At 40.1% G+C, this 14,131-nt stretch overlaps 1 protein-coding gene across 1 annotated transcript; it reads right to left on the bottom strand.

Moving 5' to 3' along the window:
* Nucleotides 1–507: 507 nt before the first annotated feature.
* Nucleotides 508–13,783, bottom strand: LOC114139761 (LON peptidase N-terminal domain and RING finger protein 3). Its single transcript, XM_028009862.1, has 12 exons — nucleotides 12,377–13,783; nucleotides 6,862–6,980; nucleotides 6,659–6,781; nucleotides 6,018–6,128; nucleotides 5,756–5,924; nucleotides 5,588–5,672; nucleotides 5,364–5,478; nucleotides 5,152–5,273; nucleotides 4,903–5,061; nucleotides 4,648–4,810; nucleotides 4,409–4,558; nucleotides 508–3,196 (listed from the first exon to the last, which is right to left on the bottom strand). Exons 1-12 carry the CDS (start codon nucleotides 13,032–13,034, stop codon nucleotides 3,038–3,040), a joined length of 2,133 nt encoding a protein of 710 aa, XP_027865663.1. The 5' UTR covers nucleotides 13,035–13,783; the 3' UTR covers nucleotides 508–3,037.
* Between the last annotated feature and the right edge of the window lie 348 nt (nucleotides 13,784–14,131).

The raw sequence follows: 14,131 nt of genomic DNA, 5'->3' as shown, positions 1-14,131 counted from the left end.
GAATTAAAATGTAACCCAAACGTTAAGTGACTATTTAAATCAACTGTTGCTAATTTCCATCATGTTGAATTGTCTCCAATGAACATATTATTTCTCATTTGGCTCTTAAATTTTGAGTCTTGTCGCTAATTTCCGCCAACTTACAACTAATGTTGCTAGGCTATCCAGCTAACTAGCTTTCATGTTTCGTGTACTTAATGTCAGGAGCCGTGAAATAAATTACATTTATCAGCCGCTTCTCTAGGACAAGGTTTTAAAAAATGTTGTTCAAAATTTACATTAATGATACAATATTAAAGTGTATACGTAAAATGGAAGCCAGCTATTGCGTTGAAACATTTTTGATGAAGAGGGAAGTATTGGCAAAAACAAAAAAAAAAACTAAACTAAACTAAAACACTAAGGTGTCTTTTCCCTTTTATTATTGTGCGCATTAGTAATGCTCCATTAATTCATCAAAACAGGATCTGTCCAGTTTAAGACAATGCAGAAAATCCAACCAAAACGTTAGTAAAACATTCAGGCTTTATTATTGCTACATGTGTTTATTTCTTTACCATTTTCACTCACTGAACATGTTGGTACAAGCAGGCAGGATTATAATGTAAAGTCAGTCTGTGCACATCAATCCAGACACAAGCTTGTCAATAGATCAGACATATCTCACTTATGATCTTACATTGGACATTTCTACAATTAACAAATATGTATTCCCTTTCATGTACTGCACATATTAGCAATATTGATCTTTTTCTGTTTCTATAAATAACATTGAAAAATACTAATTATAGGGGACAACTACCATGTATTCAGGATAATTTATAATTAGTAAAATGTCATTCTATACGTTTCCCATTAAAACTGTCACACAACAATCTGAAATTAGGCATGGGCACGTGGCCAATATTCAGTTATACCAGGTATAACTTGAAAAGTTATGGTTTGAGAAATTTTCCATCATACAGAATTTTCTCCAGCAGTGTCGGACCGCTCCTCTCCTACCTGTTGTTGCGCACTGCTGGTCAGCTGGCTGAGTGAAGACTGTTAGATTTTTTTTTTTCCTCTCTCAAGGAAGAGAAAATCAGATATTTGGAAATATTTCTGTTTATTAAAAACATGGATGGTCACAGTGTGGAAACTAAAAGAGAATCGCCTAATAAAGTCATGTACATTTTTGGTTAATTAAAAAAAAAACAGTATACAATGGTGATTTCACTCAGTGCTGTTAGAATTTTATACTACCCCATGCCTAAATGCTTCATTTACAGTACAGTACATGTACAGCATCCTTCTTTCTTTAACGTCCAGCATTACATTGCTTTGGCCCTTTAGTGGATGAATTGACGAGTTACTTCACATACACCGACACACCAGACAAACACACCGATAAGCGAAGAAAATTTTAAATACAAAGAACTATGTTGACATAGAAACATGTAAAAAAGAAAAAGAAAGGAGAAGAAATCAAACCTTTGTGTACAAAACAAAAGATTTTTTTAAAGGTAAAATGTACGAGGTTAACAATCTCGTACATTGTTCAAAGATTCGCTTTTGCACGTAAAAGCAATCATATCACAGACAAGAGCAAGGCCTCAAGATTTGTTATTAGCGACATATTTTTCTCTCAAAAGTATGTTTCCTCTTGTTTCATTTTGTTAAATCTGCTGCGAAATTATTATTTTTTTGCCTACTTGTGGGGAAAACTCAGATAAAGCGACTTGGATCCAAGTCTGGTTTGTAAATTGATCTACTTCTTGTTTGTTTGAGAACAAAAGGCACTGGCCTTTACTCGCTATATGCTAAATGTCCAATAAAACTCTTATTTTGTTTTAAATGCGTTTCCCTAAAATGTGGTTTTGTAAAAAAAAAAGAAAAGAAAAAATGTCTAGTGCAGCTCCTTTTTAAAGCTTCACACTGATAAACGGTATTGACGAGAGGTTGGATCAGAGGAAAGTGAGCAGCCCATTATTCAATGTATAATGTAAACATTGTTACTTCATGCATAAATAACAACCAAATAAATAATAGCTAAAAAAACAACAACAAAAAAACACAGTCCAACAAAAGATTGGGAGGTTTAAAGCAGACCATATATGACAGTTCAGTTTGATGTTATTTAGACGGATGAAAAAGAGACAACTGGACGAAGGATGGAAGTTCAGAAGCTGAAGGAAGCCCGTTTCTGCTACTTGGAAGAAAAGAAACAATACTAAGGCATAATTATGACATGAAAAGTCATAAATGTGAGTTTCAAAGTCCCTGTACTTATGAAAATCAAAGTCATAAAGCGCATGCTTATGATTTCCAAACCTCCGAAGTCAAAATTGTGATTTTGAAACTCATAATTCCGTCATAACCCAAACCAGTTTTCACCTATTTCATGGGGTTCTACAGTAAGTAGCTTTAAAAGGTAAGTTTATTTTGCTATTATAGCAATGCTATTTGAGATATCAAAAATAGTTATTGAATGCATTTACACACACAAAAAAAAAACACGTTGAGTTGTTTTTCTTTAGTTTTAAATCCATTTGAACAGATTAACGACTGCTTTAATTCAAACTCAAACGTATCTGAACAGGAATTGCTTTTGGTGTCACTTTAAAGCAGATTGATCATTTTGGGGGACGTTACCTGCTGAGCTCCAAATAAACTACAGACTGCTGCAGGAACAGGAAGAAACTCAGTGGAACGTAGGCAAATGAGAATGACACAGAGGCTTTTCACAGGATTCAGAGAGAAAATCAGAGTGAGCACTGTTACGCTGAGCTGCAACTTTGTGGCAAAACATGATTGAGATACACTTCAGTTCATTCACCGAACATAGCTCCGCGAGTCCTCTGCTGTTTGTTGTTTTCCTGCCGAGTGAAAGTAGCACGAGGAAGATATTTGATCGAGAAACTCCTTGTTTTATGAAGTTTGCTGTCGAAGTGCAACGGTGGCTGTTATTTGTGCAAAGAAACGGAAGAACTGGTCGTCAGCTGCTCTCGGGCGAGGGCGTTGTGCGCTTGTGCATAGCTTGTCGACGGCGTTTGTCGGGTCACCGGGGCCTGCTCTGCGACATGAAGAGCAGGACCTTGCGGATGCCGCTGAGGCGATCTTTCAGGGAGGTGAGGGCAAGGAACGGCAACTGGGCCCGGCCCTCTAAAGGGAGAACAGCCAGTAGCCACCAGCACCAGGAGGGGCCGTTGGGGCTGGCCTGCAGGGACAACAGAGACAGAGCAACACCTGGTGAGACAATCAGTTTAATTTTTATATTAAAGGGATTGTTCTATTGATTAGTCTAACAAAAATAGAGCCATCGGATAAAAATTATTTTGACACACTCAGCATATTTTTCATTTATATGTTATATTTTATTTTTATTTTGTCTACAATTGCTACTCAGTGGTGGTGGTTGTGTGTCTTGTCTCTATGCTGTAACTGCGAAGTAATTTCCCTGCTGGGATGAATAAAGTAATTCTATTCTATTCTATTTAACTACTTAAGCCTATTTTATACGACATTAAAATAAGAAAAACATCTCAATGCCCATAATGCATGAACATAGCAATTCTTTAGTGAGCACCTGATCATTTGTAGCAAAGGATGCATCTGTGGCTAAAGAAGTACTTTTAGCATCAACAAATGAAAAGCTCAGCCATTTCTAATAATTGGATAGGAAAATATGCTTAATAGGAGTTAAATAAAAATAAAAATGAACCAGGTCAAGCTAAAACTAGGACATCTGAGTAGTTCTTAAAGACAAAGAAGGATTTTTAATCATAAATGCCAAATACATATATTTTTATTGAACTTTGTATTTTACATCAGGCACCTTGTTGGGCAACTAAGAGGGTCTTTAGGATTATAAGCCTTTCGCAGCAGTTACTTTTGGGTTTCATTGATTCCTGTCTGTGATAAAGGTGAGTTAAGTTAATTATCACTTCGATACGTAAATGAGGGTTTTCGGCGCTAATTTTAGCTAATGTTACTTCGTAACTTGTTTATTTAATGTTTTTAATTTCTGGTCTAATATGAGCAAGGGTTCTCTTTGTAACAGTGTTTGTTTGATGTTAACAGGCTAGCCTTTTAACAATTATTTTTTCAGTTGAAGCTAGGTTTAAGTTAGCATTAGCTTATAAATGTAGTGTACCTTCTACTTCATATTGTTTATTTCAGCTAACAGAAAAAAAAGAAAAGGTCAGAAAACTGGCTGTCCATGTTCATGCTAGGCCTTAGAACGGACCTTTGAGACTGTAAATACTGTGGAGAGTATTAAAGTCAAGCTAGCTGTCCTCCTGTGTCTAACCTCGCGCTCTGATCAGGAGGTGTTCCAGCAAATCCTCACAAAGCAACATACAATCCTACGTCCATGCAATACCCGTCTTCACTAGGATGCTGTGTTCATCCCAAAAAAATGTGTTTGTACCTGGAGTTCGGAGTCTTTTCTAGGCATTGGTCCAAAGTGTCCTTCGATGCGTTGCTTCTGCTCAGCTTTCAGAGAGTCGACCCAGACCAGAGCCTGGTCGTACACTGCATCATGTAGCGACTGCAGCTCACGCTCTGCTATGCCCTCCACCTGCAAATACATGGAAAGACACAACTTAGATCTTTAACCTCCTTTTTTAGGTCTATCTAAAGCTCCTTCCCTCTCAGTTCCCATCCCACCTTCACATCCTCCAGATACTCCACATCTGCCGTGTTGTATCCGTCCCTCTCGCGGTGCTGAATGATTTTAAACCTCCGTCTGCCGATCGTGTCCACCACTGATCGGCCGTCCGAGAAGAACTTGACGTCGCGGATCTCCAGCAGACACCCGTAGCCGACGAATCTGTGGGGCAAAAAGGGAAGATTGCGTTGTGTTTTAGGCGTCTACTTTAATTTCAAGAAGCGCCAAGATGACGTACTGCCTCTGCCACTAACCCTTTGAGGTCGTCTCCCAGACACATGCCGAAGCAGTTGGTTCCCGTCTCCATGCACCTGCGAATCATCAGTCGGTAGCAGGGCTCGAAGATGTGGAGGGGACACGGCACGGTGGGGAAGGCCATGGTGCACACGAATATAGGCACGCTTTTATTGAGACTAAACCAAAACAGGAAAACGAGACGATGAATTCAGTTAAAAAGTCAAGAAAGCAGAAAGAAGAAGAGTAGAGGGTGTTCACTGACGTACTTGGAGAGCTCAGCTATCTCCTCCTCATGCATTTTCTGTCTCTCAATGAACTCGGAGGGAAGATACTTCGATATCAGGTTCTCCATTAATACTGTCTTACAATACTGCCTCTGGACCAAGTACTGGATGGAAACACAGAAGGAGAATTAATGAATCAGAGGAAGCAGAGGCAGACATTGGGAGAAACATCATATGTGTGACCCAGCGCGTACCTCAGACAACTCTTCTTTGCACAGTGGACACTTGGGGTTGTGGTCCAGGCATCTCTCCAGGCACTGAAGACAGAAAGTGTGCCCGCATGGCGTTGTTACCGGCTCATAGAATAACCTGGACAGGAGACACACCCAAAAGCCAAGAGCACGTTAATGAACTTATTTTCCAGATTGTTTTCTTGTGACTGGCGTGGAATAGTACAAGACGCATTTGACAGGCTGACCTCATACAGAGGGAACACTCCAGATCCGTTGGGTCCCAGAGGTCACTGGACACAGCGCCTAAAGAATCCAGGCCCTGGGTTGGTTCTACAAAGAGATACCATCAGACGGTGAACAACACAACCTCTCTAAGGAGAAACAGCACGGTTGTACTAGGGTGGTAAGCTCACCACAATTGGATTTCTTCTGGTGGCTGATTTCTTCCTGTGGTTCCCCCTCTTCTTCCACGTCCCTTCGTTTCCGTTTAAGGAGATTTGAGTCGGTTTTTCTGAGACTCCCGTTGGACCTCCCAGCTGCTGATGGAGGAAGCTCTGTAAACAGCAACCCAGGACTGACGGTCTAAAAATGGAAAGAGCAGTAGCACAAGAGTCCATGAAGGAAGTGGTAGAAAGAAAAGATGTCAGATTGATTTTGGAGGAGGAGCACCTTTACCTGGATGGGTTCAGTGCTTTTGATGTGTGCTCTGGAAGACAGGACGTTGGTGCAGCCCGAGATGTGTTCAGGAACCTGATCGGTGACTGGAGCCAGGAAGTCACTTAGAAGCTGCAAGGTGACAGAGAGCAGCGTTCAAGTGATCATTTTGTTGTAAATCCCTACAGATTCATACTAATGAAGATAAATTCTTAAAATTGAAGTAAGGCTGCAACTAACAATTATTTTAGAAACCGATTATTCTATCGATAATTCTGACAATCGATTAATCAGATTTTTTTTAAATGGCACATTCTGCAGATGTTGTTTTTTTTATGTAACCAATTCTATCTTTTACATACAACATTAGAAATATGTTAAAAGATGTAAATAAACAAATAATTCCATTCCTTCTTTTCTCTTAAATGCAAAATGTGTACATGTTTGATGCAGTTTTGGCTTTATTGCTCCTTTGCATATGTTTTCTTGTTTCACAAAATGACAATTTTCAGTATACTCTATTTAACAATTATTCAATAACAAAATTTGTTTACATTTATTTCAGTATTCGATCGTGATTAATCCAATTAATCATGTTTAATCCAATTAATCATTTCATCCCTACAGTAAAACCATGTTGAAGTGACCAAAGATATGCTTACCTTGTGAGCTTCAGCCTTAGCCAGTCTACAGTCCGGCTCTAAGGACAGACAGATCAGGTACTCCTTCAGAGCGTCATCAGTCCTGCCCAATGACACTAAGGCCTGGGCCTTACGAACATGACCCTGTCGCCACGGAGACAGTCCATTACTTTCCATTCCAACCGTGATGAAATGACGCTAAATAAGAAAGACGTGGGTCTTACCTTGGACCAGAAGGGCATCAGTCTGCAGGCCGTCTCTGCGTCCCTCAGAGACCAGTCATGGTGCTTCAGACTGGAGTGGATCTGAGAGCGGTTACTGAACAGGATGTGGTCTGTGGGTGCTGTGAGACAAACACAAAGACAAATTAGAGATGAGGATGTTTTTTTACTGCTCTGTTAGTTGAATAACTATTTATCAGGCAATAATTGCCATGTTTGAGGGAAAAGTACATTTTCTGGGTCAGAAATATTGGGAAACAGACAAAAATGTTAAGGGATGTTACATAGTAGATAGGGGCAATACACTACTTTTATCTCACTTGTTCAATTAAAGAAGGCCGTCCATGCAGATGAGACCAAAATGCAGCCGTTCACCTGCATGTTAGCGGCTATGATGGCAGAAAATTGGTGATCAAAGTTGATCAAACTAGATATTAGGGCTACAACTAGCAATTATTTTATTAATTGGATAATAAATTGCCACATCCTGCAAATAACAGTTATGGCTTAATTATTGCTCTGAGTGTGTTGTTCTTTCAGCAACTGGCCCTATTTTCCAGTATGTATACTCCAATTAACACTCAATTGATTACTAAATTAGTTTATGATTATTTCAATAATCGATTAATCACAATTAACCATTTCACCTCTTCTAGGTACAGAACAAACCTTGCAGAAAACCTGTTAGTTGCAGCAAAAGACTTGAAGAACTGGGCGGCAATCAATGCAGCGGCCCAGTCAAAGTCCAAGCATTTGACTTGCAAGTTGCAGTTCACAGATGTTTTCCAACTCACTTTGACTGAGCAAACTAGAACTGGCAAACATTCACTAAGATGGAAGAGGATGGTCGTACAAACTATTTACTCAGGTGGGGTGAACACAAAAGCACACCACACTTTTCAGATTTTATTTGTAAAAACAACCATTGTGCCAGACATAATTTAATTCAATGCAAACTTGTGTATCGCACTTATTATACTAAAGCACGTCTGGCCAAGTTTTACACCAACGTTTCTCCTGCCTGCGATAGATGCCAACATTCTCCAGCCAATTTGATCCACACTATCTGGCTTTGCCCTCAGCTTTCTAACTATTGGTCCAAAGTTTTTGCTATTCTGTCAGATATTTTTGACAAGAAATTGGAGCTTGACCCCTTGACTGCTTTGTTTGGAGTTGAACCTCCACAGTCCACCCTGTCCTCCTTTCAGAAATCCTCCTTGGCTTTCTTGACTTTTTTGGCACGGAGAGTGATTATAATAAAATGGAAGTCGCCTCAACCTCCATCATATACCCACTGGCTTAGAGATACACTGTATTTCATTAAACTTGAGAAAATCCGTTTTACTTTAAGAGGCTCTTCTACGAGATTTTTGGGTTTGTGGAGCCCCTTATTAAGAACCCTTAGAAAGATTAATTTCCCTAATATTCCGGACTGATAAGGTAATACCTACTTTATGTAGCTGATGTTTATTATTCTTATCAATATTTCTCTTTCTTTCATCTTCTTCCTTGAGTTAAGTTTGGTTGATACTTTAACAGAAGTATCCCCTGGCACCTGATTTTTTTATTTTTTTTTATTTATTTATTTTTTCTCTCGTTTTTCGAGTGTATGTTTGTATGGGTTGAGGGAAAGAAATTTACATATATTTAGTACTGTGGTCCCTTTTTATTTTGTTTATCTTATGATATATCTGTTTCTGTCCGCTAACGCAATATGTTTACTTTGACTTGATCCATTTTATGTATTTTGTGTAGGTGTATATATGTGGGTATAATTGGGCTTGTTCTAGCACAATTATGTTTGTAGTTAAAGGTACACTGTAACTATATAACCATTGCATTGCCTTTACACTGTACCTCATGTTAAAGCATAAATAAAGTTTGGAAAAAAAAAAAAAAAAACAACCATGAATCGTTTTCTTTTTAATAGTATTTTCAACTCTTCTAACTTCTAACGCACCAAAGCATTTCTGTTCTTCACACAAGGCTAATTGCTCAGTATACAAACTGTTGTTACACTTAAAGCTTAATTTGAAGGTCATATATGCTCCATAGTTATGTGACAGAAGGGTATCCTACAAAAAAAATGGACCAGCTTCCACATTACAAAATGTGTTATGAAAAAGGACTGCTGCCTTACAAAACCACGCACCACTATCAAGGTCACCCATATTGCAGGTTTCATAACTATAAGAACTTATGCAAATGTTGCAGCCGGGCCCTTCGAGAATCAAAGCGAACCGCTCTCTGGCTCGCATATTAATTTGCTCACACCAATAAGATTTAGGAGTGGAAGCGCTGAAAAGGCCCATAGGCGAAGGGGATTATTTATACATGCAGCTCTGTCCAAGTAGGACATACGATGTATTGATTAGCGGCGTCTGCTTCTCGTTAGCAGACGTGCTAATGAGAAGCAGGAGGCCAACTTTAGAAGTCTTTTTTTTTTTGTGATAATTGCGTGGCAAACTATGAGTCACACAGCAGGGAAGATAATCTGGAAAAACAGGTAGGCTGTGGGGCTGCAGCTAACAATTATTTTAGTAATCGTTTATTCCATCAATTATTGTGATGATTAATTATTATTAGATTTTTTTTAAAATGTCATGTTCTGCAGATTTTTCATTTAGTCAGGCTTATTTTATTAAATATTTTGAATCTTTAAAAATGTACACGTAAACAAATAATTCAATTGCTTTTTCAAAATAAGAAAATAAAAATGTTACCTAAAATGCGTAAACAGCGTTCTTTAAGCATATCCTTTCTCATATGTAGCAACAGATGCATCTGCAGTTAAAAAAAATACTTAATTAAGCCTTTTCTGCTTCACTTCCCATCAATACAATGCAGGGCTGATCTGTTGCCTATTTTTTTTTTCAATTCATCAGTTAATAATTTGATAGCAAAAGGTGCTTAATAAGAGAGTTTCATCTCATAATCTGAACCAGCTGAAGCTAAAGATGCCACTTGAGGAGTTCTGGGTAGAACATATTTCCAGACAAAAAAGGTTTTTCCTCTAATCCAAAATGTGTATGATTTTTGTACAGTTTTGATTTAATAACGGTTCTGACTGGTGTTGTTATGTTGGATGTTTTTGAGTCTATCAATCAATCAATCAATCAATCAATCAATCTTTATTTCAGACACAAAAGAGGTCCATAGTAAAACAAAAAGAAAAAAGAAAAAAAGAAACATGACAGTCACTGAGCCACAAATAAATGATGACGCCAATGTTTCCACAATCTTGAGAAAAATCTCGCTGTACTAAAAACAGGGTTTACTAAAATTGCTATTATATTATTGTATGACACGGGTAATCTACACATACATTTATACATGAGATTCCTGAGCGCAGCTGCACATGTGGGAACAGCGTTATGTGCAAACATGTGGCTGGCACTGCTCCATCTAGGCACTTTGAGTAGGAGCCTCAGGCCATCATTGTATGCCACATAAAGTTTGTGCAGGCTACTTTTTTTATATCTTCGCCATAGATGGGCTGTGTAAAATGAAGTACAGAAAACTTTAAAAAGAGCTACCTTCACAGAGGATGAACACATACCAAACTTTCTGATATACAATGGTAAACGATTAATCGATGACTACAGTAGTTGACAATTGTTTCAATAATCGATTGATCATGATTAATCCAACTGTTTTCGCTCTAGTAGCACACGGATAAATTGGCTGTAATGGAGTCGGTTGTCTTATTCTTTGTTAATGTCAGACATGCCCATTCCTTTTGAAATGCTGATGGATTTACGCCGGCATCTGATTCGCCGACTGGTCAACGGCCTCAACGACGCTCATGTTTTCCCACCTCATTGTCTCTCCTACTGAGCATCTAGCACCATTATGTCCTGGTATCCCACTGACGTCCAAACTGCACATACGTTCTTCACAAAACATTAAAAGTACTTAAACCTACATGGAAAACTTTCCGTTTGCAATCTTATGTAATATTTCCTGAGAAACAACTGTGGTTCAGGCCTGGATTATCCTCTCCCGAAGACGATGCTTGAACATATGAACAACAGGTTGGAAAATGTGGTTTTTAACGTTTATTTAGGTTAAACGTTAAATCTGCGTCCGTCCGAGCAGGGAGGTGTACGCTTTAGTGCTAGGAACCCAGAAGTCAAAGATTGACTTCTGGGTTATACATGTTATTATGTAGAGATATACTTATTTTTCTTTCTTTCTTTTACTATTTTATTCTCCAAATGACCTTCGTAAATCAACAAACTTCAATTATTTTATCGGAGTCTGAAGTGAGAGACCAACATTAAGACTAATTAGAACCACATACTCCCTTCTTTTCTGCTATTGGCTGGTGAAACATTGTTGTGGCAGCAACCTGCTATGGTGGTGGAGGAAAATCAATACAGAATAAGACTGGGGAAGAGGTTATCCTAAAAATAAATAATTATTTTATTTAATCCGATTTGTATTCGTCTTATAAAAATGTTTAACTATGCTGTATCGGGTGGCTGAGCAGTAGAGCAAGTGCTTATCTTTTTCTCTGCCCTTCTTTTTGTCAAAGTTTATTAGTGGAGCAGTGAACCCCCATTACTGTTTGACTTTCACACAACGTCATAACAAAAGAAAAAGCTCCGCCATAGAGAGAAACTCCCAAAATAAAATACCAAGACAAGACCAAGTCTCAAACAATGTGGTCTCAACACAACATAACTATGCATCCTTCGCCTCCAACTCCACGAATATCTTCTATTTTTGCAGTGGTCTTATCACTCAAAATCCTGATAAGACAAGGCTGTAAAAGGACAAACTGTGCCGAGCTTCGAGGAGAACTAATACATGTACATGCCAGCGTATCTGCTAAAGGAAAAGACCGGAATGATGCATGCAATTAGACTCACATTACATGGCCAGATATCAGCTTACACAAGCTGGTGGCTAAATGAGGTCAGGGCCTGCGTCCCAGTCACCGCGGACCTTTGCTTACAATAAAAACAGACCTGTTGATACTGAAAGTGTGTAACCAGGTTATAGTTCATCTATAGCGTCATACGCTTATAAAACACTAAACGAAAACTAAGCCAAAAAAAAAAAAAAGGGTTGTTTTCTTTATTTATCTGAATTAAATTTAGAGCGTAACAGAATGAACTGAACATTTATATATAAAGTTTCCACTTGTTTCATGTCCGACCTGGCGCTTCTGTACTAACGTGACCCGCAATGGTACCCTTGACCTATATTTACTGTCTCATAGCTTCGCGTTACACAATGAGTGAGGCGGGCTACGTGCTTACGTAATGTTTGGTCCACTGGCCCAGCCTACATAACCGTGTTATCCAACACATGGCGGCTGCCCTCAGATGCCGGAAAACATTCAGGGTGCACCGCTGCCTGTCACTCACTCCGTGACACACTTTCTGTACCAATCATAGAGTGTCGTGTCGTTCGCGGGTTGTTTTATAACACCACACCGCGTTACAAACTAGTAAAAAAACTAGTTAAAGAGGTCAAACTTTGTCAGGACAGGCATACTAGTAGTAATTACCTGTCAGTATGGCTTGGTTGTACTTCTCCAGCGCTGCTTCCATCTTCCTCTCGGCGTACAGCCCGTTCCCCTCCCGCCTCAGCCGGCCGGCCTGCTGGAAGCTGGGGAACCACTTGGCCAGCAGGCTGCTGAGCACCACGTTCACCCTGTAAGTCTGGAGGTCGGCCAGCCTGGAGCTGGCCCTGCACTCCTTACACACCACCGGCCGCTCCTTCTCCTTCCTCTCCCTCTCCAGACACTTCTTACAGAAGCAGTGTCCGCACGGCAGAGTCACCGGCTCGAACAGAAAGCTCAGACATATCCCGCAGGAGAAGTCCTCAAACCCGCTGCCTGACCCGGGGCCCGTCCTCCAGCGGCTGCCGAGACTCCCACCCCGGTCCTGCCTCCGGATACTGTCCGACAGGTACCCGACGAGGTTGGACAGGTGAGCGGGTTTGAGTTTGTCTATCTCAGAGGCTTGTCGGTACACCTCGGAAGCTTCCGCCACTTTGCCCCCGAAGGCGAGCGCGTCAGCCCGCTTCACCATCAGCTCCAGCCGGCTCCCAGGGTCCAGGGCACACGCCAGCTGGCACTCGTAAATATCCGCCGCCAGCTCGAAGTTGTTCGCCTGGAAAGCTTCCGCTGCCAGATGCAGCATGCTCTCGCACTCAGTCCCCATGCGGAGCGCGTCTCCTGGAAGTCTCCCTCTCCTTCACCTACTGAGCGGAGCCTGAGTGCTGGGTGCCGATGCTGCCATTCAGCCGCCGGCTCCACTGAAGTGCAGACTGCTCTGAAATGTTGGCGGTCAAGTCCAGGAAGCGCATAAGATTCTCAGCGGAGAGAGAGAGAGAGAAAAAAAAAGTTATGTAAAACAACTGGGTCACGTGACGCCGAGTAGCTGTTCTGATTGGACGAGTAGAGAAAAAAAAAAACAGTTACAAAACAAACCGGCATGTAACAGTTTCTGTCTGCCGGGGCAGGCGAGCAGGTCCTCTAGGAGCCCGTCTGACCTGCATTCAGGATGTCAGTCAGCAGAGACGGGATGCAGGGTGTGTGTGTGTGTGTGTGTTGGGTGGGGTTCATATAATGCACATTGGATAACACTGTGTTCACATTTTGTCATGTAACAGCCACAAATATGTGTCCTGATGGATTTTTTATGACAGACAAACACAATGTAGAGCAAAGTGTGAAGTGGAAGGAAGTGGAGGAACATCTCACCATCTCACCGGTCAGGAACATCTGAAAAGTGTGGCATGCTTCCAAGTCAATACCTTAAAGATTATTCTCTACATCTGTAGGTGTCCTTTTCTCTACAAGCTTTGCACATGTTGACATTAAGGATAATAGGAGACGGTAGGTGAAATTTTAAAGCCTTCCCAAAGAGTTTTAGTTAGATTTGTCTGGACTTTGACTGAGCCATTCACACATAAGAATATTGCATGGCTAAGGTAAATTTGACTTGTTCAGAGCAGTGGTGTCCAAACTGGAAAATTTAAACTGCTCACAAAGTTTATTAAATTAAAAATACAAAAATGTGTTTATTGTGATTCTTCTTCTTCTTTTTATTTAGTTTTACCTGCTCAAAAATAACCTTTTTATGAAATCTATAAGTCCTTATACATTTCTGCTAAGAAAGGCTTTGGACTGTTGCTTTATTAAAAGGCAAAACAGACAAATTCTACATTTTTGGGGTCATGAATTGTTTTCTATTTTGTTGGCCAAATTTTTGTTATTCTTGACGTATTGGTCGGGGGCCAAACAACATCATTTCGG

Source organism: Xiphophorus couchianus, chromosome 23, assembly GCF_001444195.1.
Source record: "Xiphophorus couchianus chromosome 23, X_couchianus-1.0, whole genome shotgun sequence".
Classification (NCBI taxonomy): domain Eukaryota; kingdom Metazoa; phylum Chordata; class Actinopteri; order Cyprinodontiformes; family Poeciliidae; genus Xiphophorus; species Xiphophorus couchianus.
Note: the sequence above shows the minus strand (reverse complement) of the source record. Positions and strands in the feature narration are given on the sequence as shown.

Excerpts from the sequence above, each read along its gene's own strand:
- LOC114139761 (XM_028009862.1), bottom strand. The coding sequence starts at position 13,034 with ATGGGGACTGAGTGCGAGAGCATGCTGCATCTGGCAGCGGAAGCTTTC. Across the intron at positions 6,981-12,376 it reads CAACCAAGCCATACTGACAG|CACCCACAGACCACATCCTG; the intron begins GTAATTACTACT and ends TTTGTCTCACAG. Across the intron at positions 4,811-4,902 it reads CTGGGAGACGACCTCAAAGG|ATTCGTCGGCTACGGGTGTC; the intron begins GTTAGTGGCAGA and ends TTTGCCCCACAG.